Source organism: Thermobia domestica, chromosome 15 (assembly GCF_964235325.1).
Source record: "Thermobia domestica chromosome 15, izTheDome1.hap1.1, whole genome shotgun sequence".
Lineage (NCBI taxonomy): Eukaryota > Metazoa > Arthropoda > Insecta > Zygentoma > Lepismatidae > Thermobia > Thermobia domestica.
Window position 1 is genome coordinate 9613083 of NC_137468.1, and position 18249 is coordinate 9631331.

An 18249-nucleotide genomic window follows, 5' to 3' on the forward strand; every position below is an offset into this window, starting at 1 on the left:
GTCACAGTTATCCTTTAAGACAGCGTTTCCGAACCTCTTTCAACTAGCGGCACATACGGGTGATACTTGCATTATCGCGGCACACTTTTAGATATTATTATTTGTAAATATAAAACACAGTGGTGTTTTTTCTGTGATTATTGATCTTCTTCTCACAGAGAAGAAAGCTTGATCACTGGTTTTTCCCCGTGCTAAATCATTATGCTTATTTTTCATTCAAATTTAAAAATAGAAAGCAATTGCAATGAAATATTGGATTCAGGTTTTTAAAAATACGCTTTTTTTAAAGAACTGTATCCAACCTTTTACTAAGAAGGAAGATCACTAAATAACGAACGAACAAACAAATCTTTTTTACTTTTAAAACACAAATGTAGGTAATTTGTCGAAAGAATTGAATGATATTTTAAATTTTCAAGTTACGAAATAGTCTACAACAATAAAGAAGCAATAATGGTCATAACAATGACAACAAATACTTTTTTCAACATTAGAAATGTACAGAAAACTAACCCGGTATGGAACTTATAATTGTAGATTCATAGTAGAGGTTCATAGTAATGTGAAATACAAATATACATTTTTCCCTACGTTTTGCAATTTGATTGCTATAAAATTAATAATTTTGTTTCGATTCCTCGCGGCACACCAGCGACCCATTCACGGCACACCGGTTGGGAAACGCTGCTTTAAGATATTAGCGGATTGACTCTAACTTTCGCTCAAGAGTAAACTTGTGAAGTAAAGGACAAAGGTAAGTCGTCGTTACTCTTTAATTTCTTAACGGATTGATTGCATTAGTGAAATTCGGCCGAGCTAATCGCTCTATCTATCTTGTGTAGAAACAGATTTCAAAAATTCGCATTCGTTCAAAATGATCTGTTATATGAGTCCCATTTACATTATCCTAATATACAGTACAGTGCGCCTTAGTGTTTTGTAGGTACATAGCGCACTAAAATTACACTTAAATCTTGGTGCGCAAATAGCCAATTAAACATGTATTACAGGCGATGTTTCTATATTCCAGAAATAATATTTATTGTGTATTATTTATAAAATACGTACTACACACGTAATTCAACAACATTGTTAGTGATTAACGAAAAAAATATCTAAAAACCAAACATATACCAATCAATTAATCTTATTGAGCTGAAGATAATGGTAAGCGTGATTTTAAAACCTCATGCGTAGTTTCTGAGAATGTGGCAAAAAAAACTAATATGTAAATCTAAAGAAAAATAATACTGTACGACAACGGTGCTTGTTGAGGGTGAAAGTGATAATTGAAATACACCCTTTCATTACACACTTTCATGCGACACCAGCAAGACGAAATGAAATGAAATACTTTAAAGTTTTACGTCCCACGGTTATGCCGGTTAGGCTAAAGGAGACGGTGATGATGAGAGATGAGTGAAATGGTGGAATGAAGAAAGTGAGAGGAAACGGGAGAACCTCGAGAACACCCACGCACACGGTGTTTGTCCACCACAAAGTTCACTTGGCGGGGGCTGGGATCTAAATCGGGACCCCAAGCACCAGAGGTGAACGCTCTACCACTGAGCCACCGCGGCCCCACCAGCAAGACGACTGGAGAGACTATTCTTAACGGGATATAGCCTAAAATTATCACTAATTCTAAAATTTTAATTTATGTTTAACTAAAGTATTGTACAGTCAGCGAAAAAAATTCTGTCCGTTTGATAAAATTATTTTCATAAATAACTTCAGAATGGAAGAACAATTTGAGTACAGTTTTCAGTAAATTAAAAAAATAATAATATAATTTTCTGTTCGTTCCAACCATACCACCATCATTCCCAAAATAATTTTACCAAACGTAAAGAATTTTTGTCGCTAACTGTACAAATAGAGGACAAATATCAATTCGTACCGAGCTGAGCAAATTAACAAAGTTGAGGGTAAATCCTCACGCGCAGTTTACGGAACGATTAGAAAACGAGTTTTTGTGGGAGCAAAAAAAAGTATGACGTTCGTTACCAATAATAATGATTGTCAGCTTGTATTAACTGACTGCAAGAAAAGATCAGATTCTGCGTATGTTGTCCCATAACTTCAACATAGGTGCGCAATCTTTGATAGGTGTTTTATTGCTTGAAAGAGTATAACTTTCTGGTGCTCTCATATAAATTTCTTTAGTATCTGATGGTAATATTTGTAGCTAGACTATAAAATACATCAACGGGTGCTGGGCTAATTAGGGCAAAGTAATATACCTGTAGGCAACCATACATTCTTTGGCGTAATTATGGTTGCATAACAACACAGGGGTTATTCTGCAAAGTTTCTCATCACTTTCATAGTACATTATACTGTTTCCGTTTTTTGTAACATTTCAAACAAGAGTCGCGGTGACTCAGTGGTAGAGCGTTCACCTCTGGTGCGTGGAGTCCCTGATTCGATCCCGGCTCGCAGCAAGTGAACTTTGTGGTGGATAAACAGGCCGTGCTTGGTTTTCCTCGGGATTCTCCTATTTCCTCCCACTTTCTTTATTACATCATTTCATTCATTTCTCATCATCACTGTATCCTTTAGCCTATCTGGCATAATCGTGGGACCTAAAACTAAAATATTCCATTTAATTTCAAACTAGTGGGTTTCTTTTGTGAAATCGGTTAAGAATTTTTTAAAACAAGTTTTGTAATGATTTGACTGGAAGAAAATGTTATTTATTTAAGTACCACATAGTGCGTATGTAGCAAAATACCATACTATAACCAGCAGATTTTATATATTGTTCATCTTCTCCCTAACGCTGTCGCACTTGTAACTACTTCCTTCATTGAAATGAATATATTTCAATGTATAATAGTTTCAAACCTAAAATACACTTATTTCCTGTAAATTGACTACTTGCCTATGTTGGCCAATTTTCAATGTGACCGATGATCGCCGACATACAGATTTCATTATATTTCCGTTAGACAACTTTAGACAACAGAATGCATAACACATTTTTCCTATTTCCAATCTTCCTCTGGTATTTGTATGGATTGAAGTAACAACTCATTGGAACTGATTTTATTTGGAACATTAAGCGTGGTCACCCAATAATCGAAATAAAGCACTTCCGATATTTGCGGAGGTTTGTTGTTCTTCCGGTAACTCATCTTGGATTGAACAACACCAAAAAATATCAACCTTTACTATTACATCCAACCAACTAGGGTGCTTATGATATAAAAATTGAGACTGTGCCCTCCCGAAAATGTATCGTGAAAGTGATATCTCATCTCGAAAGCTGTATGTTTCTATTAAAAGAGCGCAGGGACGTATTCAAGAGGTGGGTCCGATGGGTTCGGATCCTCCCTCCCCGAAATCCCTACTTTCTGTAAATGTAGTTTAATTGTAAAAGTTATTTCACGAATTTTAATATAATTTATATTCATATTCAATTTGGGCACCCCCAAAAGCTTTGGACCTCTTCCGAAATAAATTCCTGCGTACGTGCCTGGAAGAGTGCCTCGTATCGAATCTCAATGCGAAAATTTTATCTCGTCTCTTGTGCAAGCAACCATAACTCAAATTTTATGATATTTGAACCTTTCCGTTTTGAATAAATAGAAACTATTTTTTAAAAGGAGGTTTACCAATATTTCTATATTAAAAGGCACATTTTAGGCATTTCTCATGTGATACTCATACGATGGGTTCGAACCTGAGAATATTAACTTTTACTTTTGCCCGCTAAGAAAATAGTGAAAAATATGTCGTTAATTTCTGTGAACGGAACGCAGTGCCCTTCTACTAAAGGTAACTGTGCTAAAGCAGGATGTTTTCTAAGTTGTCACGTTTGGACAAACAATCGTGTTAAGGAAATATGGCAATTTCATGAATTTGTATCATTGGCAATCTGCTAACCCTTACTTACACAATCTTGTGATTTTCTCTAATTCATTAGAGCTCCCCCTTGGCTAAGTGGTTAGCGTACGCGCCTTTGGCGTGGGAGACCTGGGTTCGATTCCTGGCGGGAACTCATGTGGTTCGTACTCCACGTTAGTCCGGAGGTTCACGTCTCATATAAAGGGACACTAAACTGAAGTCAAATCAAATCAAACTCTCTAATTCATTAAGCAAAGTACAAATATATTTTCACAAACACCACCCCTAACCAGAAGAATTTGACAACACAGGAATCATTCAATCAAACTTTGTCCCGTGATAAGTTCTACTAACTAGCATAACTTGTTTCTTTATTGGTCACAGCTTCATATCAAACTTAGTGACAAAAAAAGCGATATATTTAATGATTAGATTTGGTTAATTTACGTTATGTTTGATTCCCTTTTCATTATTTCGCTCCCTACTGAGACCAAAACCTCATGTTAGACACTGCGTTACGCTATAACTAGAATTGCTTTAGTTAGAACGATAGTCTCTTATCTTATCGTTGCATTCGTTATTACACTACTCCATTTTTACGTACAAAGCAAGGTACCCCGGTGTAACACACCGTATTGTGATAAGATTGCACAGACATAGAGAACATTGAAGCGACACGTATATATATATATATATATATATATATATATATATATATATATATATATATATATATATATATATATATATATATATATATATATATATATATATATATCGGCCAACAAGCGCGTTTAAAGAGTCAAATAGGGGCACAAAAATGGGGTCAAAATGAGAGTATGGAATATACCGAGAACTAGAAGAGATATCTTAAAAGGTTAAATGTACGAAATACTACCCATAGTCGACGCAAGGCAATCATTTAGAACATACCCACACGAAGAAAGCAGAACTTCCAGAAATGGACCAATCAGTGAGTGATATTGTCATAACGTGTTACGGTAAAGAGCAAAAAGGATGATAAGGAACAAGAAGAAAGAAGAAATGAAAACAGAAAGTACGTGTTTTTGCTTTGGGTGCATACATCACCCGTATGCGAAAGAGACGCAGATTCATCTCAATGCATGAAGATGGAAGAACACGTAGGAAGGATGCAAACGCCATTCATATAGGCAGCCAGCGAGACAGTACTGCGCAGTGGGTTGCATATATCGCGCAATAAGAACAAAAATTCATAACACTGTAGGTAGAATGTAATAGCATGTGGTGCACATATGTAAGATAAACAGTAACAGTAATATCAGTACCACGCATGAGTATCAACATTACATCACTACGAAAACACGCGTACCTACGTAACAGTAATATTAACATTTTTGTTTTTGGGTTAGTACTTCTTACACACATTTTCGTTTCCAACATCCTCCTTATTGTTGTTCCCACATCTTTGTATGCTGTACGGCTGAATTTGGATCTATGCTGCATTCTAAGTATCAGTGTTTATCTTACTGACCCCGAAAAAATTATTAACACTGAGATTGCTCATTTCGATCATCTCATTCATTTTTAATGTATGTCACCCCTCCTCATCCCCCAAGAATCGGTGCTGAAAATGGATTTAAACAGCATCAGAAGTGTCACTGTTTCTCTCATCGAACCCGAAAACTATGCATTCAACACTAATATCGGTCATTTTTGATCATTTTTAAATTACTCTCCCTCTCCCCTAACCCTACGTTGCATCGTCAAAGTGAATAGCCTAAAGTAATCCCTGCTCCTAAACTCATGTATGTTGAAAATTTGATTGAGATCGGTCGGGTGGTTCAAGCGTGATGAAGTCACAAAGGCAGTCATTTTTATTTTTTTTTTTACATATATCTTCTCCTCCTCCTCCCCTACGTTGGCTCGTCAAAGTGAAACGATAAAAAACACCCAAGGCCCGACCCTCATATATGTTGAAAATTTGATCAAGATTGGTTGGGTGGTTCAAAAGTTATTAGGTTTTATTAGTTTTTATTTATATGTCCCCCTCCCCTCCTCCTCCCCTAGGATCTACCGTTAAAATGAAATTACAAAAATGTTTCCAAATCCGAACTTGAAAATTTGATTCAGATCGGTCGGATAGTTCAAGAGTTATTAGGTTACAAAAATAGTCACTTTCAGTCTTATATAAATTGATTTTTATATATCTCCCCCTCCTTCTCCTCCCCTACGTTGCTTTGTTAAATTTAAATCATAAAAACGATTCTAGGCCTGAACCTCATCTATGTTGAAAATTTGATCAAGATTGGTCGAGTGTTTCAGAAGATATTAAGTTTTATTTATTTTTATACCCCTCCCCTCCCCCAACCCTCAGTTCTACCATCAAAGTGAATAGCCTAAAACCAGCCCATCCTCAAACCTGATCCATGTTATAAATTTGATCGAGATGGGTCGGGCGGTTCAGGAGATTTAGTCACAAACATAGTGATTTTCAATTTTATATAGGTATATATAGATTATTAACACACACCATCATTCAAGTGTACAAAACAAAGTAAATATTCCAAATAATAAATTACCACATATCAAACTTTACTCTCAGTAACCTAAACATTAAGCAATAGTATTTTTGATCAAATAATAATTTTTGGATTTCAGATACGAAAGAGCTGTAGAAGTTATCAATCATGAATAGCAACGAATTCCGAGTCCGCGCCAAGGAGATGGTGGATTACATATGCGATTATTTGGACACCGTTGGATCCAGAAGGGTGGTTCCTGATGTCACTCCAGGGTACCTTCGAAAGCTTCTTCCAAAAGAAGCCCCCCAGAAAGGAGAGAACTGGGACGATATAATGAAAGACATAGATTCGAAGATCATGCCAGGAATCACTCATTGGCAACACCCGAGGTTCCATGCGTATTTTCCTTCTGGGAATTCATACCCAAGTATTCTTGGGGATTTGCTGTCTGATGCTCTTGGCTGTATTGGTTTCTCTTGGGTAAGTACAATATAAAACTAGCAATACTATGTAGTAGTAATATGTATAGTGTAGAACTATCTATCTATCTATCTATCTACCTGTATATATATATATATATATATATATATATATATATATATATATATATATATATATATATACAGGGTGGGCCATTTTAATTAATCCACGGAAATATCTGAAAAATGATAAAACATAGAAGAAATTTTTGAAGTACACGTTATATATTGCTAAGGGGAAACCCAATTCCGCCAAAAGTACCCCCTCCCCGCCCCCCTAAATGGGGGTAACGGGGGGTAACTTTGAAATGTCAAATGGGAACATGGGTCGAGTAATACCTCGTTCGAAAGGCCTTGGAAAACTAAGTAACGCTGTACCAAAAGATGTTTCATATTGTGCACCAGTTTCAAAATGGCTGCCATGATATGGTTCGGAAACTCCAGTACCCGTAGTATGAAAACCATGGAAGGTAAATGAATGGAACAAAATTGAAATACGTAAATATCATAGGACATATCGAATGATGTAATCCCTGTGATCCCAGTGGCCTCCCTGAAGGGGTCTTGTGGGCTAACTTCAAAATTTCAATGTCCGACCGGACAACGGTTTGGGCGTACGCTTGACCTACCCAATGCTGTTTGGAAGGCAGACTTCATGCATAGAGAATTGGTGCACTAAGTTAACGCGGATGGCCACAGTTACATTTTGATTAACTATTAGCATTCATGTCATATTGTGAGCTTGAGGGACGGAACGGTGTGTAATATCCCCGAAATGCTTTCTGAATAACCAGCACGCATTGCATAAAAGTTTCTCTTTTTTTAGTCACTATAGCGTCATCCTTACAAACAAATGTTTCAACCACACCATACCTATTTGTAAGGTTAGCCTTAATTTACGAATTAAAGTAGAGTTCTTATTTGAACTTTCACTTTACTTTCCACCCCACTCACATACAAAGCGCAGGGAGAGATTATTTTGCAGGACTTGGATTTCTCTCTATACATTATGGCAATTTTACTCTAATATTTTTATCTCTGTTGTATTATTATCGAGCCTTGGAACGCCTCCGTGGTTTTCCTATTTAATTTTCGTTATTTTCATTTATGTCTAACCGTATTCATACTATGGGCACTATACGTTTTCTTAGACATAGTCACCATGTCTTTGCGATCATTTTGAAAACGGTGTCTCATGTCGAAAATTTTCTTACAGAAGCTGTTTGATATTAATTTGTCTATGTAACGCGACGTTACTCGCTTCAAGATGCTTTTTGAAATTTTCAAGTTGGCCCCGGATACCTTTCAGTTGGCCCTTGGAGTCACCCCGACAAAATCTCTCGATGTGCCTTACGTCAGTTAGCTACTCCAGTTTTTCTTTTGTTGATTTATCTCCAATCTCTTTCATACTATGGATACTAAACCTTTTCTCTGACACGGATACTATATTTCGGCGGCCTTTTGAGAACACTGCCATTTCACATCAATCGTTTTCTCCTGCAATATGTTAGATTTTGTAAGATTTATCGAACGAGGTACCACTCGACTCATTAACTATTTGAAATTTTGAAGTTAGCCCCCAAGACCCCTTTAGGGAGGCCACTGGGATCACAGAGACCACACTGTTCGATATGCCCTATGATATTTACGTATTTCAATTTTGTTCCGTTCATTTACCTTCCAGGGTTTTCACACTACGGGTACTGGAGTTTCCGAACCATATTATGGCGGCCATTTTGAAACCGGTGCACAATATGGAACATCTTTTGGTACAGCGTTACTTAGTTTTCCAAGGCCTTTCGAACGAGGTATTACTCGACCCATGTTCCCATTTGACATTTCAAAGTTACCCCCCGTTACCCACATTTAGGGGGGGCGGGGAGGGGTACTTTTGGCGGAATTGGTTTCCCACTTAGCAATATATAACGTGTACTTGAAACATTTCTTCTATGTTTTATCATTTTTCAGATATTTCCGTGGATTAATTAAAATGGCCCACCCTGTATGTATGTATATATATATATGATGAAAAGGGAAGTCCAAAAACTCACGTTTCAGATGTAGGCTTTTAATGACTATTCCCTATTTTGTTAGTGGATTGTGCTGACAATACAATGTTGTTCCTTAATGTTTGAAATATAAATATTGAAGAACAGCATTCTATTGTCAACACGAGCTCCCTCGTGGCTAAGCGGTTAGCGTACACTTCTTTGGAATGGGAGATCTAGGTTCGATTTCCGGCGGGAACTCATGTGGTTCGGATCCCACATTAAACTGTATTACCATGTTTCATATAGCCTCGCTGCTGAACGGGACGCGAAACTCAAAATCAAAATCTATTGTCAGCACAAGCTATTAAGAAAATTGGCGAAAATCTATAAAACCTCTCTTTATCTGAAAATTGATATTTTGGACTTGACTCCCTCCTCCCAAACACCACATTTATGCAGTATTATACATAGTGATACTTGATAATTCGAACTTAATTCATTTTAACATTTTTTTTTCTTTAAAATAACGGGAACTGAATTAATCCCTTCCTGGGTTCCACGAATGCGAATTTTAAGATAAAACCCTCTAATCTAATTAATAGTATCTATTTAACTTAAAAAAAGAAAGATGATAGCGCGTCTGGAAGCTGAAGGAGGAAGAAAAGAAGAGATATTATTGCTGGAAAGGCAGTGACCTTCCATGATAAAGCCATGTAATTGCGATATGTGTAATAGGAAGTCAATGAATTCCTCTCTGTCATTTCTTATCACTGGAGGAGTTACACATGCTTAAGAATCAGTCCGTATTTCATGTCCGTGTTGCGTCATTGCTAAAAAGAGATGCCAATTTTCAAACACACAAATTTTCTAACTTCTTTTATCTGTCTGTAGAATTTAACCTCCTGAGATCTTTGAAGTCATCCATCTTCGAAATTATCCATTCCATGTGTTCAGAATCCTTTAAACTATAAGATTCTCTTTTCCCATTTTTCTTGGTTCTAGAATTTTCCTACCTTAAGAAATTCAACATTATTCCTGCAAGTAATTCTTTCTCGATTTCTTCTCTCTCAATTCTGGGAATTTTCCTTCAATATATCTGGAAATTTCCTTCTGCCTTTTACTTTACCTACGTATTACCCATTCTGGGAATTCGTCTTTTCCTGTCTTTTCAATATTCAATACCAGATAATTTTTGTGTTCTAGCTTAGTTCTTCTTTATCTTAAATATTACTATTCAAGTGGCTCTTTGATGGGTTTCTTGAGTACGTGATCTGCCTTAATGCTTGATTATGCACAGTAGCCTCACATATTAACCCTACAAGTGGCATGAGTCCTCCTCCCCTTAAAGGCATGTCTTGACTCATACAAGATCAGTGACGAAAACCATCAAAATCTAATGATCAGAGCAATCCATCGTCGAAACATTCTTTCTACTTTTGGACTACATGTCTCCAAGAGATTTATTCATTCTGAGAATTCCCTTTCTAAATTGCAATATACCGCACATGAATTTGTTTACAAACAACCTATACGGCTTTTATTTATAAACATGAACCATGTGCATCGTACTATGAATTACTACAGAGGCATACTACAGGAATACAGTGAGACTACTGGTCATGTAACAACGAAGGGCCCCCAGTGCCTTCGGGCCACACAGGAGCACCAATAAGACCAGAAGAATCACAGCAACTACTATTAGTCTTCGGCTAGTCATCTCCACTCTCTCAGCTTGCCTGGAGCTCTGAGAGAAACCTAACTCTAAACTTTTAGTTTGCTCAGAAATCCAGGCCTCCTTTCCCATCCACTTAGTTTGCACGGAACACTGTGGGACTCCCAAACCTCAATTACTCAGCTTGCGTAGAGTTTTGTGACTTCAACCCCCCCCCCTCCGCCTCTGCTTGCATAACTTCAAATCCTAAATCCACTACACTTAGCTTGCTCAGAGCACTGTGGAGATCCTTCCCTAAGCTGCTCGAGTCTTAAAATAAAACTTTATCGAATATTACTAAAATATTTGTACTAAAGTAAATTTGTATTACACCATTTATAATAAAAATAATTTTTAATAATAAAATTCGGTAATGAGAAAAACGTTCACATAATTTACTCAACCTGTGGTCTACCTATACCTAAGCAGGCCCGTATCTAGGGGGGTCTACGGGAGGCCCGGCCCCCCTAAATTTTTCCTGGCCCGCTCTAAAAATTTTACGGTAGGCTTGCAAATGAACTATAATATGGTGATGAACTATAATATGGTTGGATCGGGCCCCCCTAACTTCAGCCGCCCCCCCACTAAATTTTGGGGCTGGCTACCGGCCTGTACCTGAGTAAGCAGAACTTAACAATATCCTTTCACTTTCTCTAAGATTTTGCTTCTTTAGCATTTTCCTTTCGCTTGGGACATTATATAGATATATAACTATTTCTAAATTTATTTTATTCTTTAGAAAATTATGAAAATTGTATCTTCGTAAGTTTTAATTTTAGTGTATGATCCTAATACAATCTCATTTCACAAGAACTTTAAGCTCTTCACGAATGACGATACTAAGTGATGCCAAGTAACTTGGCTGAGAATATTTACTGCCCCTTGATTAAAAAAAAAAAAAGTTTCGTTCTTGCATGAAAACAGTATTAAGTGCCAATATTAACCCTTAGAACTTAGATCCTAATACAGTTAAGAGAATATTTACTCTTAACAATAATTTGTGATTATATGATGCAAGGTAATTTGTAGTAATGTATACAGGGTGTTACAAAACAACACCGACAACGTTTGGGAGATGATTCCTGACATTAAGATAAGACAAAAAGTATAGACCAACCTGGATGCACAAATATTTCCTTTCGGAGTTATAGGCTACCGAAAACATGAAAAAATGAACTCTAAAGATCCATAGCTCCAATACTAAGGAACCTACCGTAGTCGAGTCAAGACTTTATTTAGGAACTAGTATGTAACCTATTCAAATCTACACGCTTCAGAATCCTGAGGTACTTCTGCAACAATTTTTATAGAGGTAGTTGGTGAGTATTTCAAGTCATATGCCCGTAGTCAAACTCCCTCTATAAAAATTGTTGTGTGAGTACCTTAGAATTCCGAAACACATATTAGTTCCTAAATGAAATCTTTACCCTACTACGGTAGATAACATAGTTTTGCAGCTAGTGACCTTTAAAGTTCGTTCTTACGTATTTTCGGCAGCCTGTAACTCCGAAAGGAAGCATTTGTGCACTCAGGTTGATCTATACTTTTTGTCTTACCTTGGTGTTAGGAATCACTTCCCAAACGTTGTCGGTGTTGTTTTGTAACACCCTGTATATAAGTACGTTTATATTAGAAGCATATTTTGTACATAGAATATGTATTGGCAAAATTTTAGGATATTGCAGACTATAATACAGTATATTCCTACATAACATGACGTGAATGTGGTATGTTGGATAACGGGAAATATAATCCCAATAATAATCGTGGAGGCGAAGCAGCTTCAATCCTACTGAATGGGGATCAACTATCGAACATGCTGAGTTTAAGCAGAATGTAACCCATACAGTGACATCTTGAATTCCAAACTTAGTCAGGTTCAAAACTATGTTTGAGTTTCAAATCACTTTTGCACTTTTAAAATAATAGAAACTGAATTAATCTGTATCTAAGTTCCACGCAAAGGCGGCGATTGGATGTTAAAAGTGTGTGTGGGGGGGGCAAGACATGATCTGAATATTTGTATATCAGTGTTAGTTTTCCTGGTTGTTTCTAACACTTTGACGAAAGGTTGTATAACTAATAGGATACATCATTTTAAGTTAAAATATTGTATATCTTATTTCACATTTTATTAAGTAAATTGACAAGAGCAACACAAGTAGGTACTAGCCCTTTGTACTCTTAAACAAAGAAGGTGTAAGAATCGATTTGATTCCTTGCTCATGAAGATCTTAAAATTCTGTCTGGAAAATTGTGTGATGAGATTGTTTAGTAACAAATTTGCAAAACAAATAAATAAAAAGAATAATATTAATCATAGTAATGAATAATGAGGCTTGTTTTGTAGAAGGTACATTGAAACTGGGGAACTGAACAATGTATATTTTTAATTCCACACATGCCATTAAATATATGTTACTACTCTAGAAAATGAAAGATATTAAATATTACAAGCATTTAAAAGTTAAATACTACGACATTTAAAGAAATACGCAATTGCAATATTAATTGCTTTGAATTGCAATTAAAACGCATTTCTGCAGCTTTCTTAATTCCACGAGAAGACATCCAATATGTACTCACACAACGGCAAATATTATATGTTACTATTTTTTCTATGAACCAGTAATACATACAAAATCTTTATATTTCCAAATGAAAGTATATGCATTGTGGGGTCACTTCAAAAAAGTGGGGGGCAACTGCCCCCTCTTGCGTCCCCGAAACGCCGCCCCTAGTTCCACGAACTTGAATTTTCAAAATGATTCTCTGGGTAACCTTAAATAATTTTCGAATTATTTTCCTTTGTACCGAATCAAATGGAGTGCGATTGGGTTTGAGTTTAGCAATTCCTTTCAGCAGTGATGCTGTATGAGACGCGAACCTAGAGCTTAACGTGAGATCCGAACCACCTGAGCTCCAGCCGGCAGTCGAAGGCGGGTCTCCCGCAACGAAGACGCGTAGACTAGCCATGCCAACTCAAAAGTTTACTCAATCCTTACACTACTCCAGAACAGGTATACACCGTTAATTATATTGTTAGTAATAATATTAATTATATCTTTTTTCTTTTCTTTTCTTTTTTTTTTAAAAAGGTTTCCAGTCCTGCGTGTTCTGAGTTGGAGACCATAGTCTTGGATTGGTTAGGTAAGTAGTTTCTGAATTCCCAGATATCGGTAGAGTTTAAAAGTGTTTGGTAGTTAGAAGCCAATCCATATTAAGAGCTTAATTAGAGAATTAAAAAAATGTTTCATAGTTTTCGCTACAGATTGTTTTTCTAAAACGTTGCCGCCACTTCTTATTGAAGAACACTTACTAAGTAAAACATGACAGATCATACATAAGAACTAACACTATTAGATAGCATGGCGGTATAACACGAAGGGAATAACACAATTCCGATACAAACTGTAGCAAGTACACACTGTAAAAAAAATTTTCAAAGGTAAATTTGCAAAACAAAAAAGGTGGCAATCTGTTTTTTCTAGCCTCTATGTAAATCAATTTACACTTATAAAAGTAAAATTACTGATATAAACTGGTGTAAAATTACATTTTTATTGATAAAAATATCATATTTTCTTATAAATTTACTGTACATTTTTTAAAAAACAGCAAATTTTGTAATTTAATGTAAGGAAATGTATATCAACTCACAAAATGAAAGGTGAATGATTTTACATTGATGTTTGGCAATTTAATTACAGAATTTTTTTCAGTGAATACTTCCTGAAATCTGAGAAATCGTTTCTTATCTGTGCACCGAGATATCTTTTCTTAGAAACAAGAGTTTGAAACTCTCATTAATGAGAAATGAAGAAAAGTAGATGAGGTTGTTGTATAAAGCGAAATGAGAAAATATACTGTTATTTTCCTTATGAATGAGTATTGCCAAATCTTATTTCTAAGAAAATATTGTCTCGGTGCACAGATAAGAAACGGTTTCTCAAATTTAAGAAATTATTTTTAACAGTGTATAAAGAATGTAAATGATGCTACTCTGAACTGACGTTATTCTTCCTAATGTAAACAAGTGAACTGAAAAAGAACATGTATCTACTCTATTAATGTCCATTGCTTTAATAGATCATTGCCCTCTGTTTACTATTAGTTACAATAAAAATTCTTATCGTTCCTTCTGTTGCATCACTAAACCTATCGGGTGTCCTTGGCAGACGTTTGATTCCAGAGTTTTTAAACGAAAATATTTCTTCCAGCCACTAGTTTACCTTGAATTCTCGTAAGACAGGGCAGTCGGTCGTACTGACAGGGTAATTCTTCAGTCACATAACCAGAAGACTTCCAGTTCATGTTTTGTATATATATATTTGTTTTAATCAGGGATTCCACTCAAATGAAGGTTACACCCCATTTATTTTTCTTCATGATCTTTTTAAAAATTTCTTTCACTGGTATTTCATACTTCTCTGCTGTGATAATGGAATGTGCCGTAAACATGTTTGTTAAACAATTGTAAAACACCACTGGTTTGATTCTATTTTAAATAACTTATAAGCAATAAACAGGAGCGGGATTGGGACCATTGGTATTGATCTCATTTTGTAGACTTCTAATATATATAGGGAGTTTCAGAACAACACCGACAACGTTTGGAAGGTGATTCCTGACACCAAGATGAGGCAAAAAGTATAGACCAACCTGGGTGCACAAATGCTTCCTTTCGGAGTTATAGGCTGCCGAAAACTTGGAAAAATGAACTTTAAAGGTCCATAGCTCCAAAACTATGGGATCTACTGTAGTCGATTCAAGACTTCACTGAAGAACTAATATGTGCCTTATATAAAAATCCATTTTTCAGAATCCTAAGGTACTCAAGCAATAATTTTTATAGAGGCAGTTGGTGAGTACTTCAAATTATATGTCCATAATCAAACTCCATCTATAAAAATTGTTGTGTGAGTACCTTATGATTCTGAAACATGGATTTTTGGATAGGGTACATTTTAGTTTCTCAGTGAAGTCTTGATCCGACTACGGAATATCCCATAGTTTTAAAGCTATGGACCTTTAAAGTTCATTTTTTCATGTTTTCGGCAGCCTGTAACTCCGAAAGGAAGCATTTGTACACCCAGGTTGGTCTATACTTTTTGCCTCATCTTGGTGTCAGGAATCACCTCCCAAACGTTGTCGGTGTTGTTTTGAATAAGGGTGAATAAGTGTCCATAGCTTTGCACTTAGTCCATATATTGATAAACGATGTATCTAAAACAAAGTGACTATACCGTGTCGTGCACTAAGAAAAATTGTACGTGCTGGACGTAAAATCGTATGTCACATTTGTAAATCCTGTAGTTCTTGAACTTAACATACAGTAAACGTAGAACTGAAAACGCATTTTTATAGTACTTTCTGTACCTTCTGTTCCGTCTATACGTACTTTCCGTATGAAACAATATAGGCGTTCAGGATCTCACATACAAATGGACGTATGTAACATATAGCTGACGAAGATAACATACATATATGTATGTAATATAAGGAAGACTGTTAGATATCAGACATCTTGCAACGGCATGATGTAACATCTAAGGGCAGTGTGTATGTAGCATACTGATAACGTATTCTCCGTACTGATTTCTGTAGTAAGCAAGAGGATTCCATATACTTGTATATACAATATACCTCTGTCCGGAGAACAGATTTTTCTCAGTGTGAAAGATAAATTTCTCGCGTTGAATTATGTGGGCACTTGTTTTGTTGCTCCCGTGATGTTATTGTTTGTGCTTTATAATTAGGAAATTAATTGCAATTATCGTCTACTATTTTGACTCAATATATTTTCTTTTTTTAAATTTTAGGTAGAGCTATTGGCCTTCCTCCTGATTTTCTAGCCTTCACAGAAGGCAGCAAAGGAGGCGGTGTCATACAGGTAAGGATTGTTTCAATTAAAACAAAAAAGATATGAAATAATATTACAGTGTGTGTGATATTATATAAATTTATTTAGATTTTTAGTCTCTTCGTCCTTTTATGTGCTTCCCCGTATTCAGTGGCGGATCTAGAAGGTAAAAACTGGGGGGTCAGCGAGAATCCAGACAATGATAGGTGTATCATGAGTTTAGTATAAACTTTCATATATATATATATATATATATATATATATATATATATATATATATATATATATATATATATATATATAAATTTTGTCGCTCAAAACACTGGGGGGCCTAGACCGCCCGGCCCCGGGCTTGATCCGTCTCTGCATATACTCTTCTTTCTCTACGCTTAAGTATCCAAGCAGTTTAAAATTAGTTTGGTTTACCGAAAGATCTAGATTTATCTCATCTGTCCGCGTGTCCGTCCGTCCGTCCGGGAGAAGAAATCTCAAGACCTCACCTTCAATTTTAACCAGGATGGAGAGGGTCAAAAATTAGAAACAGAGTTCGATTATGGAAGTGATCCACGCACCAGCAGTGGTAGATATCGGGGTCCCTTATTATATAGACGTATTTTACTTTTAATTTTTCGACGCGATATTGATCAGAAGATATATCCAAAAGTTTGCGAAGATTTATTCCAGAAAGTTAAACCGGAATATGGTCAGCTTATGCATTTGGGGGGGAGGAGGAGGGCATATAAGGATGAAACTTAAGAAACATGCCAATGGAAGAAAGTGATGGTGTAGTGGATAGCGTACTCACCTCAGCTTGCAGGGTTCCAAGGTACGATTTCCGTCAGGACCATCTAAGACTGTTCATTTCTGACTCGGTCATTAGAGCAGTGGTTTCCAACTTTTTTCGACTGGCAACACACTTTCCTGTACGCTTACTACATTGCCACACATACTTGTTTTGGGTTTTAAAAATAATACAGATTATAAATGAAATTTTTGAGTTTTACGTCCCACGGTTATGCCGGTTAGGCTAAAGGAGACGGTGAAGATGAGAGATGAATGAAATGGTGGAATGAAGAAAGTAGGAGGAAACGGGAGAACCCCGAGAAAACCCACGCACACGGTGTTTGTCCACCACAAAGTTCACTTGGCGGGAGCAGGGTTTGAACCCGAGACCCCAAGCACCAGAGGAATACAGATTATAAAAATCAAAGACATACACAATTTTATGAAGGAGGAATTCACGTAATAAATCTCTCATGTCCTTACAGAACACACATATTTTTTTTTTCTATATATTTCTAAATCTTAATATAGTAAATGCTTATTTTTTTATATAATATCTTGCTCAAGGGAGTTAAAATTTCTAAACCCTCTTGTGTACGCCACTGGTAATATAAGTTGCTATAACATAGCGATCCTATGTTATACTGGGCATTGTTTCGGTTGGCTGCTTTGAATGGTCCAGTCTGTGCAAACAGCCCATAGCCCATCCATTAATTCCTCACTTCTACTATATCTTTCACTACCCTTCCCTAAAAGAGGGTGTAGCCCTCTGAAAGGTAGCTAGCCGATGGCTAGCCTTAAAAAAAAAATCCAGTCTGTCTGGAAATTAAATCTAACTAATTGACTTGTTAAATTCTAAACTTTCGCGATACATTTTATGGGACTTCACGACTCACCAGAGTGTCGCAACACACTGGTTGGGAACCATTGCATTAGAGGACAAAGTTATCGGAAGAATTGGATAGGCCAAGGGTCAGAGGCCTGGGCTGACCCCGCACAGTCCTGATGTATAGATAATAGTAGCACTTTAAAACCAGATGGACCTTTAGCTTTCTGTTTTATCAAATGC

At 36.3% G+C, this 18249-nt stretch overlaps 1 protein-coding gene across 1 annotated transcript in view; it reads left to right on the forward strand.

Moving 5' to 3' along the window:
• The window catches only part of LOC145672064 (aromatic-L-amino-acid decarboxylase-like), a 50550-nt gene that overhangs the window by 9830 nt on the left and 22471 nt on the right, over positions 1-18249 (forward strand). Inside the window, exons 2-4 of the mRNA XM_081741297.1 lie at positions 6490-6833; positions 13633-13684; positions 16357-16427. Of these exons, the coding sequence (XP_081597423.1) occupies positions 6519-6833; positions 13633-13684; positions 16357-16427 (438 nt within the window). The 5' untranslated portion in view covers positions 6490-6518. The remainder of the gene's footprint in view (positions 1-6489; positions 6834-13632; positions 13685-16356; positions 16428-18249) is intronic.